Here is a 19,952-nt window from a genome sequence, read left to right on the forward strand (position 1 = left end):
TTTCTTGTTTTTTCCAGTCATAGATAGCAGCAGTTCAATGTGATTGGTACTTTGCCAAGATTATTTGGAAAACATCAAGTGGGAATTGATCCAGATATTTTGACTTGAATCCTTTCCTTTTTTCTTTGTAACCCAGGATTCCCAAGTTCCAAATTGACATTCTTTCATTACTCAGAAAGAAAATTTATTGATTTACCCTTGCCCCCTTCTACAACATTAAGGCATTTTTAGGAGCTCATCTATTAAACTATTCATCTAACCAAATTTGCGAGAAATGATGTCATGATGATTGGACTTTTTATCTTAAGCAGTCACTCACATGTTTCACTGAAATGTGGTGGTTCCTGAATCCAGTAGTCTGTGAGGTGTTTAGAAATCTTCAGATGAAACACTTTGTGCACCTAGAGAAGTGTTATTGTTGTTTGAACATGGGACCGTTTTTAAAGTAGTCAATGAGAATCTTTTTATCTTCTTTGTGCCTCAGGTCCTATAAGCAGCATTTTGGTGAACAAATATGGCAGCCGTCCAGTGATGATTGCAGGAGGTATATTGTGCTCCATGGGAATGATTGCCTCCTCATTCTGCAATAGCGTCATTGAACTTTACATATGTGTGGGAGTTATTGGCGGTAAGTGTGTTCCCAAGCATTCAAATCAAATAGACGACCATGGAGCCACCACACAGCATTCGTCTCTTTAGCCTAAGAAGGTCCTTTATCTTGGTCTTGAAGCAGAAAAAAAAATCTTCACATTAAGGAAGGTCACAGTGACCAATTATAATTCCCTCTCTGACTTTCCTTTAACCAGGCCAAAGCTCAAGTGAAGTAGAGATAGAATGGACTAAGGGTTTAGAACAGATTTCTGCATACAGTAAGCACTGAAATAGAGACAGAATGGGCTAAGGGCATAGTACAGAGTTCTGAATACAGTAAGCACTCAGTAAATATGATTGATTGATTGATTGATTGATTGATGACAGTATTTGTTCAATGCTTACTATGTTCCAAGCACTGTTCTAAGCCCTGGGGTAGATACAAGGTAGTCAGGTCATCCCGCCTAGGGCTCGCATCTCAATCCTCATTTTAAAGATGAGGTAACTGAGGCACAGAGAAGGTAAGTGGCTTGACCGAGGTCACACAGTAGACAAGTGATGGAGCTGGGATTAGAACCCACACCATCTGACTCTTTAAGCCCGTGCTCTTCCCACTAAGCCACGTTGCTTCTCCACTGGGTTTACCGAGTGATTGACTGATGGGCTTACCAAGGACGTTAGACAACACTCGATCCCCTTTGTCCTTATCCTGAAGGTGCCCACCAGCCTGTAAACTCCCTGGGGGTGGGAATCACATCTTTTAATTTTTTCATATTCTTCCAAGTACTTAGAACAGCGCTCTGCCCTCGGTAGTATTGATTGAGCACTACTGAAGGACTGATTGATGCCTTGCATGGATGCACTTCTAAAGTCAGTCTGTCAGTCAGTCAGTCGAATTTATTGAGCACTTACTGTGTTCAGAGAGAAGCGGCGTGGCTTAGTGGAAAGAGCCCGGGCTTGGGATTCAGAGATCAATGGAGTCTAATCCCGGCTCTGCCACTTGTCAGCTGTGTGACTTTGGGCAAGTCACTTAACTTCTCTGTGCCTTAGTTACCTCATCTGTAAAATGGGCATTAAGACTGTGAGCCCCACGTGGGACAACCTGATAATCTTGTATTTACCCCAGCTCTTAGAACAGTGCCCGGCACATAGTAAGCGCTTAACAAATACCATTATTATTATTATTACTACTAAGCATTTGGGAGAGCACAGTAAAGCAGTATAATAGACACCGAATGCAAACCCAGTCTTTCTCCGTCCCCGGCCATGATGTCCTGGTAAGTTCCTGCCCAGTGGAAATAACCATGCTTGGAGAGCCGAAAGGATGTTTTAGGGAGCAGTGTCCCCTGCTCCAAAGACAGCACAGGAGAACCAGATCACATTTCCACCAACACACTCTTTCATTCATTCAGTCGTATTTATTGAGTGCTTACTGTGTGCAGAACCAGATCACGTGTCCACCAACACACTCTTTCATTCATTCAATCGTATTTATTGAGCACTTACTGTGTGCAGAGCACTGTACTAGGTGCTTGGAAAGTACAATTCGGATCTTTCCACCTACTGTCCTCCCACTTCCCCCAGCCTAGAATTATTAATTAGTCAATGTTCCCTTCCTTAGAGATTCTCCGTGATGCTACTTGTAGTACACTCTGCCCCCTTGTCAGCTGTGTGACTGTGGGCAAGTCACTTCACTTCTCTGTGCCTCAGTTCCCTCATCTGTAAAATGGGGATGAAGACTACGAGCCTCACGTGGGACAACCTCATTTCCCCGTATCCACCCCAGTGTTTAGAACTGTGCTCTGCACATAGTAAGCACTTAACAAATCCCAACATTATTATTTATTAAATGCTTACTCGGTGCAGAGCACTGTACTAAGCACTGGGACAGAATACACAGATGTGAATTTTACCAAGGTCTCTCTCCCTCAAGTGGACCCACAATCTAAAAAGTGATAATGGGGAGGAGGGACATTTTAATTATATTTACTATGTTTATTCATAGCTATGACATCGTACCATTCTTACTGAATGCAAATCCTGCAATTAGCCATTCATTTCATGTCTCTCTTCATTTATACTTCACATTTATGACAATGAGCGGTTCGCAGACAAGATGTACCCAAAGCAGATGTGTTCTGAGTAGATTTGGTTAGCTTTCCCAATAAAATTACCCCTGTCTAAAATCTCAATGACAGTACTAAATTACATGGGCTTTGAAATTGCAGGCTGAATATTATAACAGTTGTCCAGATGATTCCAGTTTTTAAAAGCATCAAGAGAGCAACATATGCAGCTGATAAACAAACAAAAATGGCATGTTATCATTTAATCATAGCATTTGCTCACATTTAATATCCCTGTTGACTTGAAGCCACCTGAGGTGTTGAATTTGGAAAGTGCAGTTTTTTAGCTTTTCCAATAGTCCAAAAAATGGGAGTTCATTTACACACCAAGTACAAAGAAATGATTTCATCCTACAGGACTGTACACACTAGTCAATGCTCTCCAGTCTGTAGAACAGCGCTTTGAACATAAAAATGATAGCGGTGGTATTTGTTAAGCACTTACTATGTGCAAAGCACTGTTCTAAACGCTGGGGGGATACAAGGTGATCAGGTTGTCCCATGTGGGGTTCACAGTTTTAATCCCCATTTTACAGATGAGGGAACTGAGGCCCAGAGAAGTGAAGTGACTTGCCCAAAGTCACACAGCTGGCAAGCGGCGGAGCTGGGATTCGAACCCATGACCTCTGACTCCCAAGCCCGGGCTCTTTCCACTGAGCCACGCAGATTAAGGTGAGAGGGAAGTCAGGATAAAGATTCAAACCTGAAGTGACCCTCGCACAGGAGGTAAACAAAACCAAGAGAAAAGATGAGTTTGTCCGGTAGAACATGCCAAGCCCAGGACAAGGGCAGTTTCTTTAGCCTTAGGAAGAGCTCTAAGTAAGTTTCTCTTCCTCAGTGTGGGTTCTACAAGTCATTACTCAGAATTCTAAATAGGATCCTCCGGGCCTAAAAGCTATTCCAACTTCCAGAGTTGCATAATTTCTGGGAATTGCTGATTCAATCTGTACAGGAAACCTAAAACCAGACTGTCCTTTCCGTATGGGAAAACCCCTCAAGTTACGTGGGTGTCATTGTTCATTTTGTCTTATTTTTCCAGTCCATTAGCCTAAGGTTAGGAAGATCCTAGAACTCCTAGGATAGAAAAAGATATTTGAAAAAGAGAAGCAGCGTGGCTCAGTGGAAAGAGCACGGGATTGGGAGTCAGAGGTCATGGGTTCGAATCCCAGCTCTGCCACCTGTCAGCTGTGTGACTGTGGGCAAGTCACTTCACTTCTCTGTGCCTCAGTTACCTCCTCTGTAAAATGGGGATTAACTGTGAGCCACACGTGGGACAAGCTGATTACCCTGTATCTCCCCCAGTGCTTAGAACAGTGCTCTGCACACAGTAAGCGCTTAACAAATACCAACAATATTATTATTTGGACAAACATGATTCTCGTAGCTTTGTGCAGAATGAAGCAGAGAAGCAGTATGGCCCAGTAGAAAGAGTGCAGGCCTGGGAGTCAAAGGACCTGGGTTCTAATCCTGACTGGGCCACTTTTAAAAAAAATAATGGTTTTTGCTCATTCATTCATTTATTCATTCAATCCTATCTATTGAGAGTTTGCTATATGCAAAGCACTGTACTAAGCACTTGGGAGAGTACAATATAACAATAAAGGGGCACATTCATTCAGCACTTACTATGTGACAGGAACTGTACTAAGCACTGGCATAGGTAGATACAAAACATCTGGGACACAGTCCATGTCCCATATGGCCCTCACAGTCAATACTCGTTTTACAGATGAGGTAACTGAGGCACAGAGAGGTTAAGTGAGTTGCCTAAGATCACACAGCAGACAAGTGGCAGAACCAGCATTAGAACTCAGGTCCACTTGTCCGCATGTAATCTTGGGCGAATCATTTAACTTCTCTGTCCCTCGGCAACCTGATCTTTTATTATTAATAATAATGATAATGGTACTCATAAAGTGCTTACTATGTGCTAAGCACTGTTCTAAGCAGTGGGATAAATACGAGTTAATCAGGTTGCCCCACATGGGGCTCACAGACTTTATCCCCATTTTACAGATGAGGGAACTGAGGCACAGAGAAGTGAAGTGACTTGCCCCAAGTCACACAGATGAGAAGCAACAGAGCCAGGATTAGAACCCATGACCTCTGACTCCCAAGCCCGGGCTCTTTCCACTAAACCATGCTGCTTCTGGGGGTTAAAAATGGGGATTAAATTGGGGTGGGTCAGGGACTGAGTCCAACCTGCTTAGCTAAGCACTCTAGTAAACACTGGGGAAGAGAGAAGATGAAAGAAAGAATTTAACAATAAAGACATTCAATGTTAAGAGCCAACTTAGAGATCTGAGACCCTATTTAAAATTAAAACGTGTAAATTATACAGCTGTTGGCATGGAAGATATTATTGACTGATTAATGGAGTGATAGCGTTTCTAGTGACTCAGTCCATTTTCTACAATGTTCTCATTTTTGTCGCTATGTTTAAAAAAACACACCGCAGAACTGAAAGGTGACGCAGATCTACCAACATCCTCTGTGACATGGAGGAGCCCAAAAGCAAAGTACAGAATTTCCGGTCTATCCCATTTGTCTTTAGACAGATAATCGCAAGGCATTTTGTTCGTTTCAGAGAACCCCGCTGAGTGAATGATATCTGTGTTGTCCCTTCTCTCAGCTTTGATGTTTTCCCTTTGCCATCTTCTAGGTTTGGGCTTGGCCTTCAACCTGCAACCCGCCTTGACCATGATCGGCAAATATTTCTATAAGAACCGCCCCATCGCCAATGGACTAGCAATGGCGGGGAGTCCCGTCTTCTTAAGCACATTGGCGCCGCTCAATCAGTTTCTGTTCAATTATTACGGCTGGAAAGGGAGCTTCTTGATTCTCGGGGGACTCCTTCTGAACTGCTGCGTGGCGGGATCCCTCATGAGGCCGATTGGACCCAAACCAGCTCCCGCGGCTCTGAAGAAAGACGTGGAAAATGGAGCTGGGAATTCCAGTCTGCTCAAGAACAACAAGACTTCTTTCTGCCAAACCATCAACAGATATTTAGATCTCTCTCTTTTCAAGCACAGGGGATTCCTGATCTATCTGTCAGGGAACGTCATTATGTTTGTGGGCTTTTTTGCCCCGATTGTGTTTCTGCCTTCGTACGCCAAGAACAAGGGTATTGATGAGTATTCTGCAGCTTTCTTGCTTTCCATCCTGGCCTTTGTGGATATGTTTGCCCGGCCTTCTATGGGGCTGCTAGCAAACTCCAGACTAATCCGACCCCGGATCCAGTATTTCTTCAGTTTTGCCGTCATGTACAATGGAATCTGTCACCTTCTGTGCCCTTTGGCAGAAGGCTACACGGGGCTGGTGGTCTATGCCGTATTTTTTGGCTTTGCCTTTGGGATGGTCAGCAGCGTTCTCTTTGAAACGCTCATGGATCTTGTGGGAGCACCTCGATTTTCCAGTGCTGTGGGGCTGGTGACCATCGTAGAGTGCTGCCCCGTTCTCATTGGCCCTCCGTTAGCAGGTGAGTGTTCCTCAATCATCATTCGCTCGGTCGTGAAATCATTCAAGTCTTTCTCCGTCTCTCTCTAAAGGCATCAGTTCGTTCGGTTGCAGATCGCTTTAAACAAAAATCTTTGAGGCTGGGAAATATGTATTCCCAAAGCTGTCATCGGCCTTCTTGACTTTGTCACTGTCGTAGCGATCGATCGATGAATCGATCGGTGGCATTTATTGAGCACTTACTATGTGCAGAGTACTCTAAGTGCTTGTGGGAGTGACAGTACTAAAGAGTTTGTAGACATCTTCCCTGTCCACAATGAGCTTACAGTCTAGAGGATGAGTTTACAGTCTAGAGGAGCTTGTATATAGTAAAAGAGCTAAAATCTGTAGCTTTCCATCCAACATGGCCTTGTGGAGAAAGCATGTGCCTGGGATCCAGAGGACCTGGGTTCTAATCCCGGCCCCGCCACGTGTCACTTCTTTGTGCCTCAGTGTTCTCAACTGCAAAATGGGAATTCAGTACCTTTTCTCCCTCCTACTTGATAGTGAACCCCATTTGGGATAAGGACTGTATCCATGCTGATTAACGTGTACCCACCCTTGCACTTAGAATGCATTTTGGTAACCTGGAAAGACTTCCCCAGTGTGCTTGGTTTTTAATAGTAATAACTTCAGTATTTATTAAGTGTTTCCGGTGTGCCAAATAACGGGGAAAAAAACTAGAGGGTGACATCAGGCATGGTCCCTGTTCCATGCGGAGCTCAAATTCTAAGAAGTAAGAAGAGCCAAAATATTTTGCTAGTTTTACAAATGAGATCATTGAGGCCCAGAGAGATCAAGTGACCTGCCCAAGGTCACAGGGCAGGTCAGTGTCAGAGCTTGGATTAGAACCCAGGTCTCCTGACTCCCATACCTACCTCTGTCTACCAGGCCACAATGGTATGGTTTTATTGTGTAAATATGTTTGTCTGGTTCATAAATGTTTGATAAAAGTAAAAATTATCAAGCTGACCTTTATAAAACACTTAAAATATGGAATTGGATATTGATTCGGACAAGTTTCCTGTCCCGTTAGGGTCACCACCTAAGAGGGGGACAAGAGACAGAAAGAAAATGACACTCTGGCTTGGAAAATTCAGGACCGACCAGTAAAAATGGCCATTCTTCCCTCATTGGTTCAGTCTCCTCCCTGCTCCAGTCCAGGCTGTGCTACCAAATTGCCTCCATCTCCCGCCATTTTTATTGTTTCTAGAGGTGTCTCTCCAGAGATGGCAGGTGAAAATGAGGGCAACCCTGGGTTTGAGCCCACTCTCTGCAGACTCCCAAAAGTCGGGGTGGATGTTCTGCCCATTCTTCAGGTTTTCCGGGGTGAAGATAGTCTCCCTCAGTAACAAGCAGATCCAAGTCTGTGAATTCTCTAAATCCAGAGCCCCCATTGACAAGAGCAAATGCAGTAAATAGCTGGTCACTGGGCTGAAAAATATTACAACCTAGTTCTTCTGAGACCCATATGAGTTTCAGTAATCTAAATTCCAAAATCTACACATTGCTTAATCTAAAGGGTAGGAGATGTGCAATCTTCTGCAGAAATACGTTGAGGGCAGTGAGCTTTTGCACTCTGTAGAAGTAGATTATTTATACTGAGCATTTTAATTTCATTTTTATTAAATTGGCTAGTTTCCCACAGCCTAATATCTTTGAGCCTTAACCTAATTTTTCCAGGCCTTGTACCCCTGAGACTATTCTAATCTTCATAGTTAAATTAATATTTCTAATTATAAAGAAATGTAATATTTTCTCTCGGGACTCACCGTAGTAGTGGCTAGTTTTAGGATTTTAGGTGTGAATTTTCATATAATAAAAATATGTGCAGATAGTTTATGTGTGTATAAAAATATACATCTTCAAAAGAGTTTGAAATAGCCCAAGAAGAGTGTACTTTTGGCATTTTGTTATTAGAGTATAGCTGATAAAAATTCATCTTAAATATTATAGAAATGTTACATTGCTATGTCTGTCTCCCCAACTAGACTGTAAGCTCATTATAGACAGGGAACATGTCTGCTAATTCTTTCGTACTGTACTCCCGCAGGTGCTTAGTTCAGTGTTCCGCACATAGTAAGCACCCAGTAAATATGATTGACTGATTTTTTTTTTAAATTTTGTTCTACATAAGCTAATCATTTCAAGTAGTGTCTTTTGCATTTTGCAGCCTGTTTATCTGGATATAACATTTCTAATTCCAGTTCTTGATAAGCCACTGCTAATGGTAAAATAATAATAATAATGGCATTTGTGAGTGCTTACTACGTGCAAATCGCTGTTCTAAGTGCTGGGGAGGATACAAGGTGATCAGGTTGTCCCATGTGGGGCTCACAGTCTTAATGCCCATTTTACAGTTGAGGTAACTGAGGCACCGAGAAGTTAAGTGACTTGCCCAAAGTCACACAGCTGACAAGCGGCGGAGCCAGGATTTGAACCCATGACCCCGTCTCCCCTGCCCATGCTCTTTCCACTGAGCTACGCTGCTTCTCTAAAGTAAAATAGAACTTGTACGAAGTTATTGTCAAATGAACATCTTCTCAGTTTCCATTTTTTTTTTCAACTTACTAACTACAGTATAGGCTGTGTGCATTTGACATTCCTTTATTTTTTTAAAAAAAAAACAGAAAATTGGCACTGTTTTTATAAAATGCATTTGTCCTTGAATCTCTGATTCAGTTTTCCCACTTTCTGAAAAATGATAATGGTTTGATATGACCATCTGACTTTGATGAGGTCAACGTGGCCCAATTAGTTTATTTATCCAGGTTCTGGTCGGCCACGTATTTGCCCAGTAGTGTCAACAGTCAGTAAAGCCAAGGTCTCATTCTGTATTCAGGACACCGTGCTTACTGTATTCAGAACATTATTCTAAACCTTGGGAGAGTACAACACAGTAGAGTATGATCCCTACCCACAGGGATTTTCAGTCTTACCAATTTTGCACAGTTTCAATAGGATCGAAGACCCGTCTCCTCCAAGAGGCCTTCCCTGACTAAGTCCCCCCTTACCCCTTCTTCCACTCCTTTCTGCCTCGTCCCGACTTGCCCCCTTTATTCATTCCCGCTCCCAACCCCACAGCACTTATGTCCATATCTGTCATTTATTTATTTTTGTTAATGTCTGTCTCCCCCTCTAGACTGTGAGCTCATTGTGGGCAGGGAAGGGGTCTGTTCTATTGTTATATTGTGCTCTCCCAAGAGCTTACTACAGTGTTTTGCACACAGTAATAGCTCAATAAATATGATTGATTCGTGGCTCAGTGGAAAGAGCACGGGCTTGGGAGTCAGAGGTCATGGGTTCGAATCCTACCTCTGCCACTTGTCAGCTGTGTGACCCTGGGCAAGTCACTTAACTTCTCTGTGTTTCAGTTACCTCATCTGTAAAATGGGGATTAAGACCGTGAGCCTCATGTGGGACAACCTGATTACCCTGTATCTACCCCAGCACTTAGAACAGTGCTCTGCACATATGAAGCACTTAACAAATACCAACATTATTATTATTATTATTATTATTATATTTTACAGTGCTTTTGTGCAGTTAATATGAAGGCAATTTCAAAAGTGGCTGTGTTTAGCAAAATATGATCCTCTCCCCTGGTATAGTAAGCCTTTGATTTAATGCATTTCACAACCTATTGTTCTCTTAAAACATGGTAGAATATGATAAATGACAAATGTATGTAATTTAACTTGACTTTATGTTATTATGCCAGGACACTGAATTTGATGTTTGGGGTTTTGGTGATGTTTGGGATACAGCATGGTATAAGGAAAGAGAATGGGCAAGGGAGTCAGAGGTCATGGGTTCAAATCCTGGCCCCGCCAATTGCCAATTATTCCTTGAGTGCTTACTGTGTGCAGAGCACTGTACTGAGTGCTTGGGAGTGAGTGTACAATACAATGCTTGGCACATAGTAAGCGCTTAACAAATACCATCATCATTATTAATGCAACACGGGCCTGGGAGTTAGAGGAACTGTGTTCTCATTCTGGCTCTGTCACGGGCCTGCTTTGGCAAGTCACCTAACAATTTCTGTGCCTCAATTTCCTCAACTATTAAATGGATATGATAACTCGTCGAGGGCAGGGAACAGGTCTATGAACTCGGTTACATTGTGCTCTCCCAAGTGTTTAGTACAGTGCTCTGCACACATTAAGCACTCAAAAATACCATTGATTGACGGATTCTTCCTCCCACTTAGAAAAGCAGCGTGGCTTATTGGATAGAGTACAGATCTGGTAGTCCGAAGGGCCTGGGTTCTAATCCCACCTCCACCGAATGCCTGCTGTGTTACCTTGGGCAAGTCACTTCACTTCTCTGGGTCTCATTTACCTCATCTGCAAAATGGGGATGAAGACTGGGAGACCCACGTGAGTCAGAGAACGTGTCCAAGATGATTAGCTCGGATCTACCCCAGCGCTTAGAACAGTGCTTGGATATAGTAAGTGCTTGACAAATCTTGTCTTGCCTTACGCCGTCGAGTCGTTTCCGACCTATAGCGACACCACGGATACACGTCTCCCAGAACGCCCCGCTCTTCACCTGCAATCGTTCTGGTAGTGGATAGAGAGAGGGTTTTTTTTTTGGTAAAAAATCTAGAAGTGGTTTACCACTGCCGCCTTCCGTGCAGTAAAATTGAGTCTCTCTCCTCAACTCTCTCCCATGCCACTGCTGCCCAGCACGGGTGAGTTTTGACTTGTAGCAGGTTGCCTTCCGCTCGTTAGCCACTGGCCGAGTTAGAATTGGAATGGGTAGCCTTTGCTTGACTCTCCCTTAATAATAATAATAATGTTGGTATTTGTTAAACTCTTACTATGTGCAGAGCACTGTTCTAAGCGCTGGGATAGACACAAGAGAATCAGGTTGTCCCACGTGGGGCTCACAGTCTTAATCCCCATTTTACAGATGAGGTAACTGAGGCACAGAGAAGTTAAGTGATCCATAGCTGAGACTGGTAGAGTACCAGAAACTCTCCAGGTGCGACCCAGAGAGGAGGCATAACAAATACCATAATAATAATAATATTATTATTATCATTATTACTTAAACTATGAGCCCTCTGAGGCCCAGGGCCTGATTATTTAGAACAATACTTGGTGGATAGAAAGTGCTTAACAATTACCAGAATTATTATCATCACCATCATCATCATCATCGGGTAAAGTATTCTGGGAAGTGCATTTTATTTTGTTAATGTTTTAGTATTGTGGCCAATCATGCACTTTAAAAATCTCTATGACTCATTGCTTTGCCAACTTCTGTGGACAAAATGATATAGTACCTTAGGCCCTCACACCCTTTTGCTCCAGATTTTATTTTTCTTCTTCCCACCTTATCCATGAAGGTGAACTTTACAAACAAAAGTGTCAGTTTAAGCCTAAGGGGACAGAATCACTGAAGCCCAAGATGAAGCAGAATTGACTAGAGACACACCAGGACAATTGGGAAGGATGTAGGATTTCATCTGGTCCTCGGGATTATGATTTCTGAATTGTCATTTTAGAAAAATTAGAAAAAATGTGAACAGTGATGTCTCAGAGACAGAAATATGTCTACTGAATGGTGGTTTTATTTTTGATACTTCATTTGGTTGGAGATGGCCCGTACCTGCCTTGAAACCAAAGAGAAAAACAAGTTTATTATCTGGAGGAATTTTATAGGTGAAATTCCAGACCGTTACGAAATTCCTTTGTCTTCCAGGTAAACTGTTGGATGAAACTGGAGACTATAAATATATGTATTTTTCCTGTGGAGTGATTGTTACAATTGCCAGTATATGGCTGTTTATTGGCAACACTATAAACTACAAGATGTTGGCAAAGGAAAAGAAGTTGGAAGAAGAAAAGCAGAAAGCGCTAAACCATGCCGACTCCAAGGAAGCAGAACCACTGACCAACAATGAAAACGAGGACGTAACCGTCCGAGCGACGAAAATCCTGGACGATCCCTCAGAAAGAGAGACTAATATCTAAAGTCCACCGTGATTCAGAGAGTGTTTCTGACTTTCATTAGAAGTATTTCTTAAAGATATAGGGCAGGTTTTGTAGTTGTAATGATCAATCTCAATTATGGATGGTAATAGGATTTTGTTCCGAGGCAAGATTCCAATCAGTCGTTACCTTCAGCTTATTTCTTTTGGTTGGTGAGATTTTTAGGTTAAAGGACACTGAGTCCATGAATATAAGCCTACTTTCATCTGACTCTGGATCTCATGAGTAGAATGGTGATTTGTCTTCCAGTGACAGGCGATGTTGGACTCAACCATAGCGGTGAACTCTTAAAACTACATTATCTGCTTCGTGTTATCTTAACCCTCAGGATGCTACTAATGGCATGGACCTCTCCACACGATTTTTGTTTGTTTGTTTTCCGCTTGGTTTTAATAGTGGAGTCAATTCAAGGATAAAGATTTTCAAAAGACAGAGTATTGGGAAAAAAGAACAACCTAAAGTATAAAACCACCATTAATGCATTACTTTTTTTATAAAGTATGATTTACCTGCATTGAAAAATGGATGTATTAGTTTTGCATAAGTCTTTATAATTTGAATGTTAAAAGTCAGGAGATGGATGATAATCCATTTTCTCTCTAAAGGCAATTGACAGTGGGGTAAATTAAAGTGTTTATGTTTTTATACATAAAGCATACATCCAAAGAGAGAAAGTAGTGTTTTAGAATAATTACTTATTAACAGTAAAGAGGCTCCATAGATTAGGTTGATTCTAACCGGCTGGGATACCACATGTTTTAAAATTCGGTTAAATTATAACGGTAAGAAAAGTGGCCATTCAGGATCCTCTATCAGTCCTTCAGAGCTTCAGTCAGCAAAATAAGCCAAGTGAAAGAACCAGATAATACTGGAGGAAATTAGCGACGAGCAGTGGTCTTTTGACCGCTAGTTTAATTAAGTCTTAGGATGCAGTGGCAGAGGATCATTCTCACAAAGGATCTTGATTGGGAATAATAACATTTTTTAGGTCTTGCCTAATGTCAGATAAACACCTCCAGATGCCATTAGCAGACATCCGTGTCAGTTAAGATTTATGGAGAGGAGAGGGGTTGGACCTCACCCCTTGAGGCTAATCCACAATGCAGTAATTCCTTAGCAGTCATTTCAAGATGGGCAGTGGGGCAGTGTGAGTTATAAGGATCCACCCTCTCTGTCTCTAGCAGTTTTCCCGGTCATCCAAGATATAGCCTCGTGTGAACTATGAGAATGACAGAATTCCGGTGCTGCCATCTCGAAGTTACAAAATAATCCTGAGTGGGCAGAAGACTGAGCCCATTTACTGTTGCACTGAATTTGAGCACATGTATCCCCATTGGCCTGAATTCTCACACCTAAAGCGGGAAGAGCCCTCAGGGCTACTCCCTGAGCTTTAAGGACCAGGTACGGACTTTGCTCTGTAGGCTTGTGCGGATGTCTCGTGGAAACGTAGATGATGCTAATTTTATACCATCAAAATGCTACTTTTCAAGGCCCCTAAAATTAAATAAGATTTTTAAAAATAGAAAAAAATAGAATAAAAAGAACCATGACTGTATCTGAGAATTTAAAGTTTAACCTAGGTCAATTATTTAAACAGTTTAACTTTGGTAATTGAGATTATGGTAGTTTTAAGATGGCAGATAGAATTGCCTTTTTTAGCTTTATTGCAGATAGGGATGATCTTATTCATATAAGATATATGAAATAAGCTGCATAGTTTCAAATTAATAAAGATTAGGGGCCTAATTCATAAAAACCGTATGCACTATTTATGCAAAGTACTTACACGTCTGATTCAGGATGATGCGTGAAACTACCGTTCATTTTCTTCTTTCTTTTGTAACTAAGAGGTCTAAACATATCAAAAAGACTAAGTAGAACAAGATGTGCCAATATCATAGGTAAAGCAAATCAGGGAAGATTTGGCAGGAAAATGGGTGTATTTAACTGAGTTGTGTCCAATCAGATGTTTAGTTTAGCTATTGCCTTATTTTTAATATCTTGTATGTCCCATCCCATTTCGTCATAACATATACAGGCTCGCCAATTATGACTCTCCTCTTCAAAGCATCTTTTCAGGAAAAGAAAATCCCTTCCATTCTTATTATCTCAGATGTATTGTTGGGTATGTGTAGTTCCCAAGTTCTTTGCAAACACATGGGAATTTAGTATGGATGATTTACTGAGCAGGAACTCTTCCAATAAGGGTTGGAGCCGTGAAAGAGGGGCAAGAAATCCACAGTGTAGTTCTCTCCTCCAGTCAGAAGCGACAGGAAACTCTGTCCATCCATTCCTGCTGATAGTTTTCTGGCATTTCTGTGTTGGGTAATAAAGATGATAAGACTAATTGTGGTATTTGTTTAAGCACTTGCTAGGCCAAACACCGTACTAAACCCTGGGTTAGATACAAGATAATCGATTCAGAAACTGACCTTGTCCCTAGTGGATCTTGCAGTCTAAGGATGAGGAGAGGAAAAAGAATTGATTCTGCATTTTACAGATGAGGAAATTGAGGCAAAGAGATCTTCCGTGACCTGCCCAAAGTCACCCAGCAGCTAAGTATCTGAGCCGGGATTAGGACTCTTGATCTCTGGCTCCCAGGCACGTGCCCTTTCTACTAGGCCACGCTGCTCCCTCAGATTTGTTTGCCATTCTAGGTTGGAGCCTCTGCCTCACAGCTTCTTAAATTGATTTTGTAAAATCTTTGTTATAAAAACAAGATAAGAGAAACCCAGCGTGTCTGACAGGCCTGCGAGAAGAACAGAGAGAGTCTGAACAATATTTCTGTAGCTCAGGACAAACACATATCGAGAGGGGCTGAATTTGAACATTTCTGGAAAACGATCTGCAACCCACGGCTTCAACCATGATAGGAATGGATGCATCAGCTAGTGTGAACCAAAGCTACTCCACTTGGCTTTATGACTTTGGATTTCAATTTCAAGAGGAGACAATACCTTTTTCGGGATTTACCGTGTATGAAGAAGTTGATCAAAAATAGTTTGGTCATAATATGCAGCAGGAATAGAGATTCAGAAAATGCAGTCAGAAAGCCAGAAAAGTCACAGGTTGTGACCTATGTTAATAATGTTAAGTTGTGAATATGATAATACTACTACTAATAATGATTTTGTTATTTGTTAAGCACTTACTATATGCCAGCACAGTACTAAGTTCTGTTGTATATACAAGATAAAATCAGCCACATACCTTGTCCCACATGCAGCTCACATTCTATGAGGGGAACAGGCACTGAATCCTCATTTTCAGGTGAGGAAAGTGAGACGTTGAGTGACTTGCCCGAGGTCACACAGCAATCTCATGCCCCTTCCCCACCCCCAGCACTGCTATCAGCACTATACTTCCTGGCAGGGAAGGCTCAGCACTGAAAAAGGGAGCTGAATCAAACAACATCATGGGACTCTTCCCCACCGTCTAGTTCATGCACACTTTATATCCCGGCCACAAGGCTGAGATATATGGTGGAAGGCTGGATTTCAGAGGCCCCTAATTCTCAGATGCCTCAAAGTGGCATATTCTTTTCCTTTTCGGTCTGGTGGTATGGTAAGTGTGAAAGAATGTTAATAGAACTCTAGCCCTTTCCCTTCCCGACCCCGTCACCTCCACCAGGAGGAAATACAAGATTAGCAAAGAGGCGACAGAAGGACTCAACTGTTTAAATTTATACTGTAATTCATTCATTCATTCAATAGTATTTATTGAGCGCTTACTATGTGCAGAGCACTGTACTAAGCGTTTGGAATGTACAATGCGGCAACAGATAGAGACAATCCCTGCCCAGTGATGGGCTCACAGTCTAATCGGGGGAGACAGATGGCAGAGCAAAACAGAAGGAAATGAAAACAAGACAACACTGTCACGATTAATAGATTCATTCATTCAATAGTATTTATTGAGGGCTTACTATGTGCACTGTACTAAGCGCTTGGAATGTACAAATCGGTAACAGAGACAGTCCCTGCCCTTTGACGATCTAATCGATATGTTGCAGAGTTCAAGAAAGAACCATGGAGTCATACCTATAAATTGGGATCTGTTAAGATAGAATTCTTGAAAGTCACAAAATAAACAGACCTACCAGAATCACGATTTGAAAACCCAAAGGTGAGTTAGGCAGAATCAAGTGTCTATGGGTGCGGTGTAAGAGGAATCGCAAGACACCCAAAATAGAAATACAGGTGTAGGATGGACATTACAAAATGCAGACTTGAACCAAGTTGTAAAATGCAGTTGAGAGCTGGCCCTGAAATATGCCTTTCCCTCACGTTAATTCATCTTTATATGTAGTTAGAAAGAGTTTTCCTATTTACACTTGGGTCATGGACTTTGCAAGTCTATATCTAGGAATCTGAATCTGCATTCCATGGAATGCTTGGTTGATCTATAGAAGTCAACTTCTGATCTACTTCTTAAATGATCAGCTGAAATAGGTATTGTGTTTTTCAGACTACAGAATTACCTTTTGCTTTAAGGTCCCTTTCATTAATCTTCTGAGTGTGTTCTCAGCTGTTCCTACAAATATAATTGCTTCACACTAACCAAGTGATATCCAAAATCAAGACTTCTGACAGTTTCAAATTTCTAAACTCTTTGCTGCCCAGGTTTTGCTTATAAATCAGAGTCTTTCTAACATTATTTGAGTTAATCAGCCCATGCCTACAGGGAGCCTATTTCTCCAAATCCCTAAGTTTCTTCCCTGGTCGAAAAGTGGATATTTTGGAAGATCATTACCTTTCAGAAGACTGCAAGAGAAACCATTGAAAATAAAGCAACTAACAAGTCACCTGGAAAATCATACTATCCAGTTGCCCCAGTTTACTAAAACAACTTTAAAAAGCAGAGCTTAGATTTTCTGCCATGTCCACTATGAATTTTAGACAATTATCTGTTGATCAGGTGGATCTTCATTCATGCTATTTGCAGGGTTTATTTGACTTTAACTGTCTTCATTTAGACTCTGTGTAACTTCTCAGACTTCGACCAGTGAACAGACAATGTAAGCAGCAACACACTGGAGTAATGTAAAGGTCAGAATCGGTTATTGTCTCTCCTAAAAACCCTGATTTAAGTCTAGTGTGGAAATGCAAGCACTGAGAGAATTTGGAGAAATTCATAAGGCAAGATCCAAGGCAATGGGTAAAGATTTTGCCGGGAAATTTTGTCCAAAATATCAGGGTACCAATTTAATTTGTGCTGTTAATACCACTGAACAAACATCTCAATCCAGCAGCTCCCCAGTGTCATCCTTGTCAGTTTGCATGTGATGCAGGTGATCTCGTACATACACCAGGGGAGGTGAAAAGATAAATCTTCCCTTAGTACTTTCCAAGTGCTTAATACAGTGCTCTGCACACAGTAAGTGCTCAATAAATACGATTGAATGAATGAATGAATGAATGATATTCCTGCTGCTCTCAGGAGGAAATGATAAATCATCCTTTTTTAAAGGGTATTTGGGGGGGTCTAGAGGAAATAGATTTTTGAATCCCATCTTGTTGATTGTTTTTGCTGAACCCTTTGATCCTTGTGTATTTTTCTCAGCATGAACTGTTTGGCCTCTTTGGCTTTTGGGGGTTATATTTTGGGACACATATTGATAAGTGCTTTTGTTTGGTTTGGTTTGGTTCCCTGAGTAGGCTAGCACTTCTGGGAGTCATCACAGAGGTTTTCTGAGTTCTGGTGATAAAGTGAAAAAATGTTCTTCTCAAATCCAGCCAGCAGTATTTCCATTTGAGTGTCAATTCTATTATTTTATTGTAACTCACTCATTTCTGTTACTGAGCAAAGCTTTTATTGCTAGTGAAAACTGTTTTTCACTTATTGCACATAGGCTCAAGCCACCATCTCTGAAAAATGATTACCCAGTTGGCCAATTGGTACATGTTGTACATTAACTTTTCTCAGACTGTGAGCTCCTTGGGAGCCAGAAACCCTGTCTGATGCCCACCTGTGTATTCTTTCCCAATGCTTAGTGCAGTGCTTTACACCCAGTAAGTGCTTAATAAATACTGTTACTATTACTGTAGCCAGAAAATTTTTCTACTCTAGCACACAGTGGGGAAACATTTTTATTATCGGTTGCTGCTTTAAGAAAATGAAACCAAAACACTTGCCCATGGTCATTTAAGTGGCTAATGCCTTTTGAAAGCATTTGCTTCTCGCTGCAGACATTTTATACTGATTTGATATATTTTTATATGTTTCTATTCATTCTAAGATAGCTTTTCCCCATTGGGTGCATTCGGGGTGAAGATGGGGCTTCCGATCTTTCCACATACGCATGCCCTGCATTTCAAATGGACTGAACTCTGTTTTTTTCCACTGTCTCCTTTTCCATCCCTGTTGAAACAGGAAAAATTGGGGATTTGGTAGGAAAAGGGTAAGTTAATCAAAGTGTTGTCTCCATGATTCTGTGATGATCAGGGAGTAATAAAATAGATTCTGGAAATTGGGGAGGAGTTGCTGTTTCATGGTGGTGAGTCGTATCCTGATTTGATGAATCCTTGGTGACCCTAAAGAGGAAAGTTACCTCCTCTGGATAAATACTTTACTTCTCAGAGTGTAGTACGCTCACACAATTCTTCATCAAGAATCGTAACCTTGAGACCTTCATTTCAAATCCATTCTCACTCTATTATGCTCTGTCTCCTTCCCCAGACCACACAAGAAGTTGGTGCTGGGAGCCACTGAAAAACTAAGGGCTCTTTTGGGGCCATGTTAATTGGATGGAAAAGAACAGAAACAAAGTATCACCAGCTTGCAGCATTTGGAAACAGAAGCCCTGAGTACATCGTCATGTGCATTAATGCAAACATAAACCAAAAATTCTGTTTTTGTAACTTGCAGTTAGGGTGGATTTCATTCATAAGCAAATTCAAGAAAATATGTGTGTACTAATTAAGGAATGTCTATCTACACTATCAAATGCAGAAGCGGTATCCTCTTAGCCTTTAAACCACTTGCACTTAAGTATATGCTGTTTTAGAAATACCAAAAGCCATTTAATGGGTACTCTCCCATTACCACATTATATGTGAAATGCTGTACCTATGAAATGCAATTGAGCTGCTCGAATAAAATGACTTTTTTACTTGTGTGCCATTCAACTTATTTCAGGACATTGCTAACCATCTTCCTTTATTCAATACATATGAGCTGAGCAGGACTTACCTTGATCAGATTTTTCTGTGCCAATGATTTCTGGATATTTTAGGAAAAAAGACTCTAAATGATACAGCGCTAATTCCTATCATGTGAAGAGCTCAAGAATAACACTAAGAACACATCCGCAGCTGCAAACGCCTTGGTAGATTGATGAATCTCTCGCAAGGTGCTGAATCCTCAGCAGTCAGGAGCAAAACAGGAGTTCTGCAAAGGGAAAACCACTGCCGAACCTTGGCTGTTCCTGGTATTTTTGTTTATTTTACTTATTAAGTGCTTACTATGTTTCAGGTTGTTTCTTTAAACCTTCATCTGTCTTTCCCTATAAAGAACCTTCTTTTCAGACCTCTCCTGTCCATTTCTTCCTTCCTTCCATGTCCCCTTCCAAACAGCAGACAGGCCAGATGAGTGATGGCGGTGAGAGGTTGTTTGGCTTTAAATGTTCTTTATTCATCTGGTTCTTCATAGCTGTGGATACATAGCTATGTCATACCACATCTGTGGCAAATTGATGCCTGTCGGTGTTACTGGTTTCAATAAGTGATCTTTCAATGGAGTT

At 41.4% G+C, this 19,952-nt stretch overlaps 1 protein-coding gene across 7 annotated transcripts in view; it reads left to right on the forward strand.

Annotated features, from left to right (window-relative positions):
* Window positions 1-14,558, forward strand: part of SLC16A7 (solute carrier family 16 member 7) — a 238,141-nt gene extending 223,583 nt beyond the window's left edge. For all 7 annotated transcript variants that reach the window (XM_029057057.1, XM_029057047.1, XM_029057039.2 and 4 more), the window contains 3 exons: window positions 485-628; window positions 5,380-6,195; window positions 11,922-14,558. In XM_029057057.1, the coding sequence (XP_028912890.1) occupies window positions 485-628; window positions 5,380-6,195; window positions 11,922-12,193 (1,232 nt within the window). In that variant the 3' untranslated portion in view covers window positions 12,194-14,558. The remainder of the gene's footprint in view (window positions 1-484; window positions 629-5,379; window positions 6,196-11,921) is intronic.
* Window positions 14,559-19,952: the final 5,394 nt, after the last annotated feature.

The sequence above is a fragment of the Ornithorhynchus anatinus genome, chromosome 2 (assembly GCF_004115215.2).
Source record: "Ornithorhynchus anatinus isolate Pmale09 chromosome 2, mOrnAna1.pri.v4, whole genome shotgun sequence".
NCBI classification, from domain to species: domain Eukaryota; kingdom Metazoa; phylum Chordata; class Mammalia; order Monotremata; family Ornithorhynchidae; genus Ornithorhynchus; species Ornithorhynchus anatinus.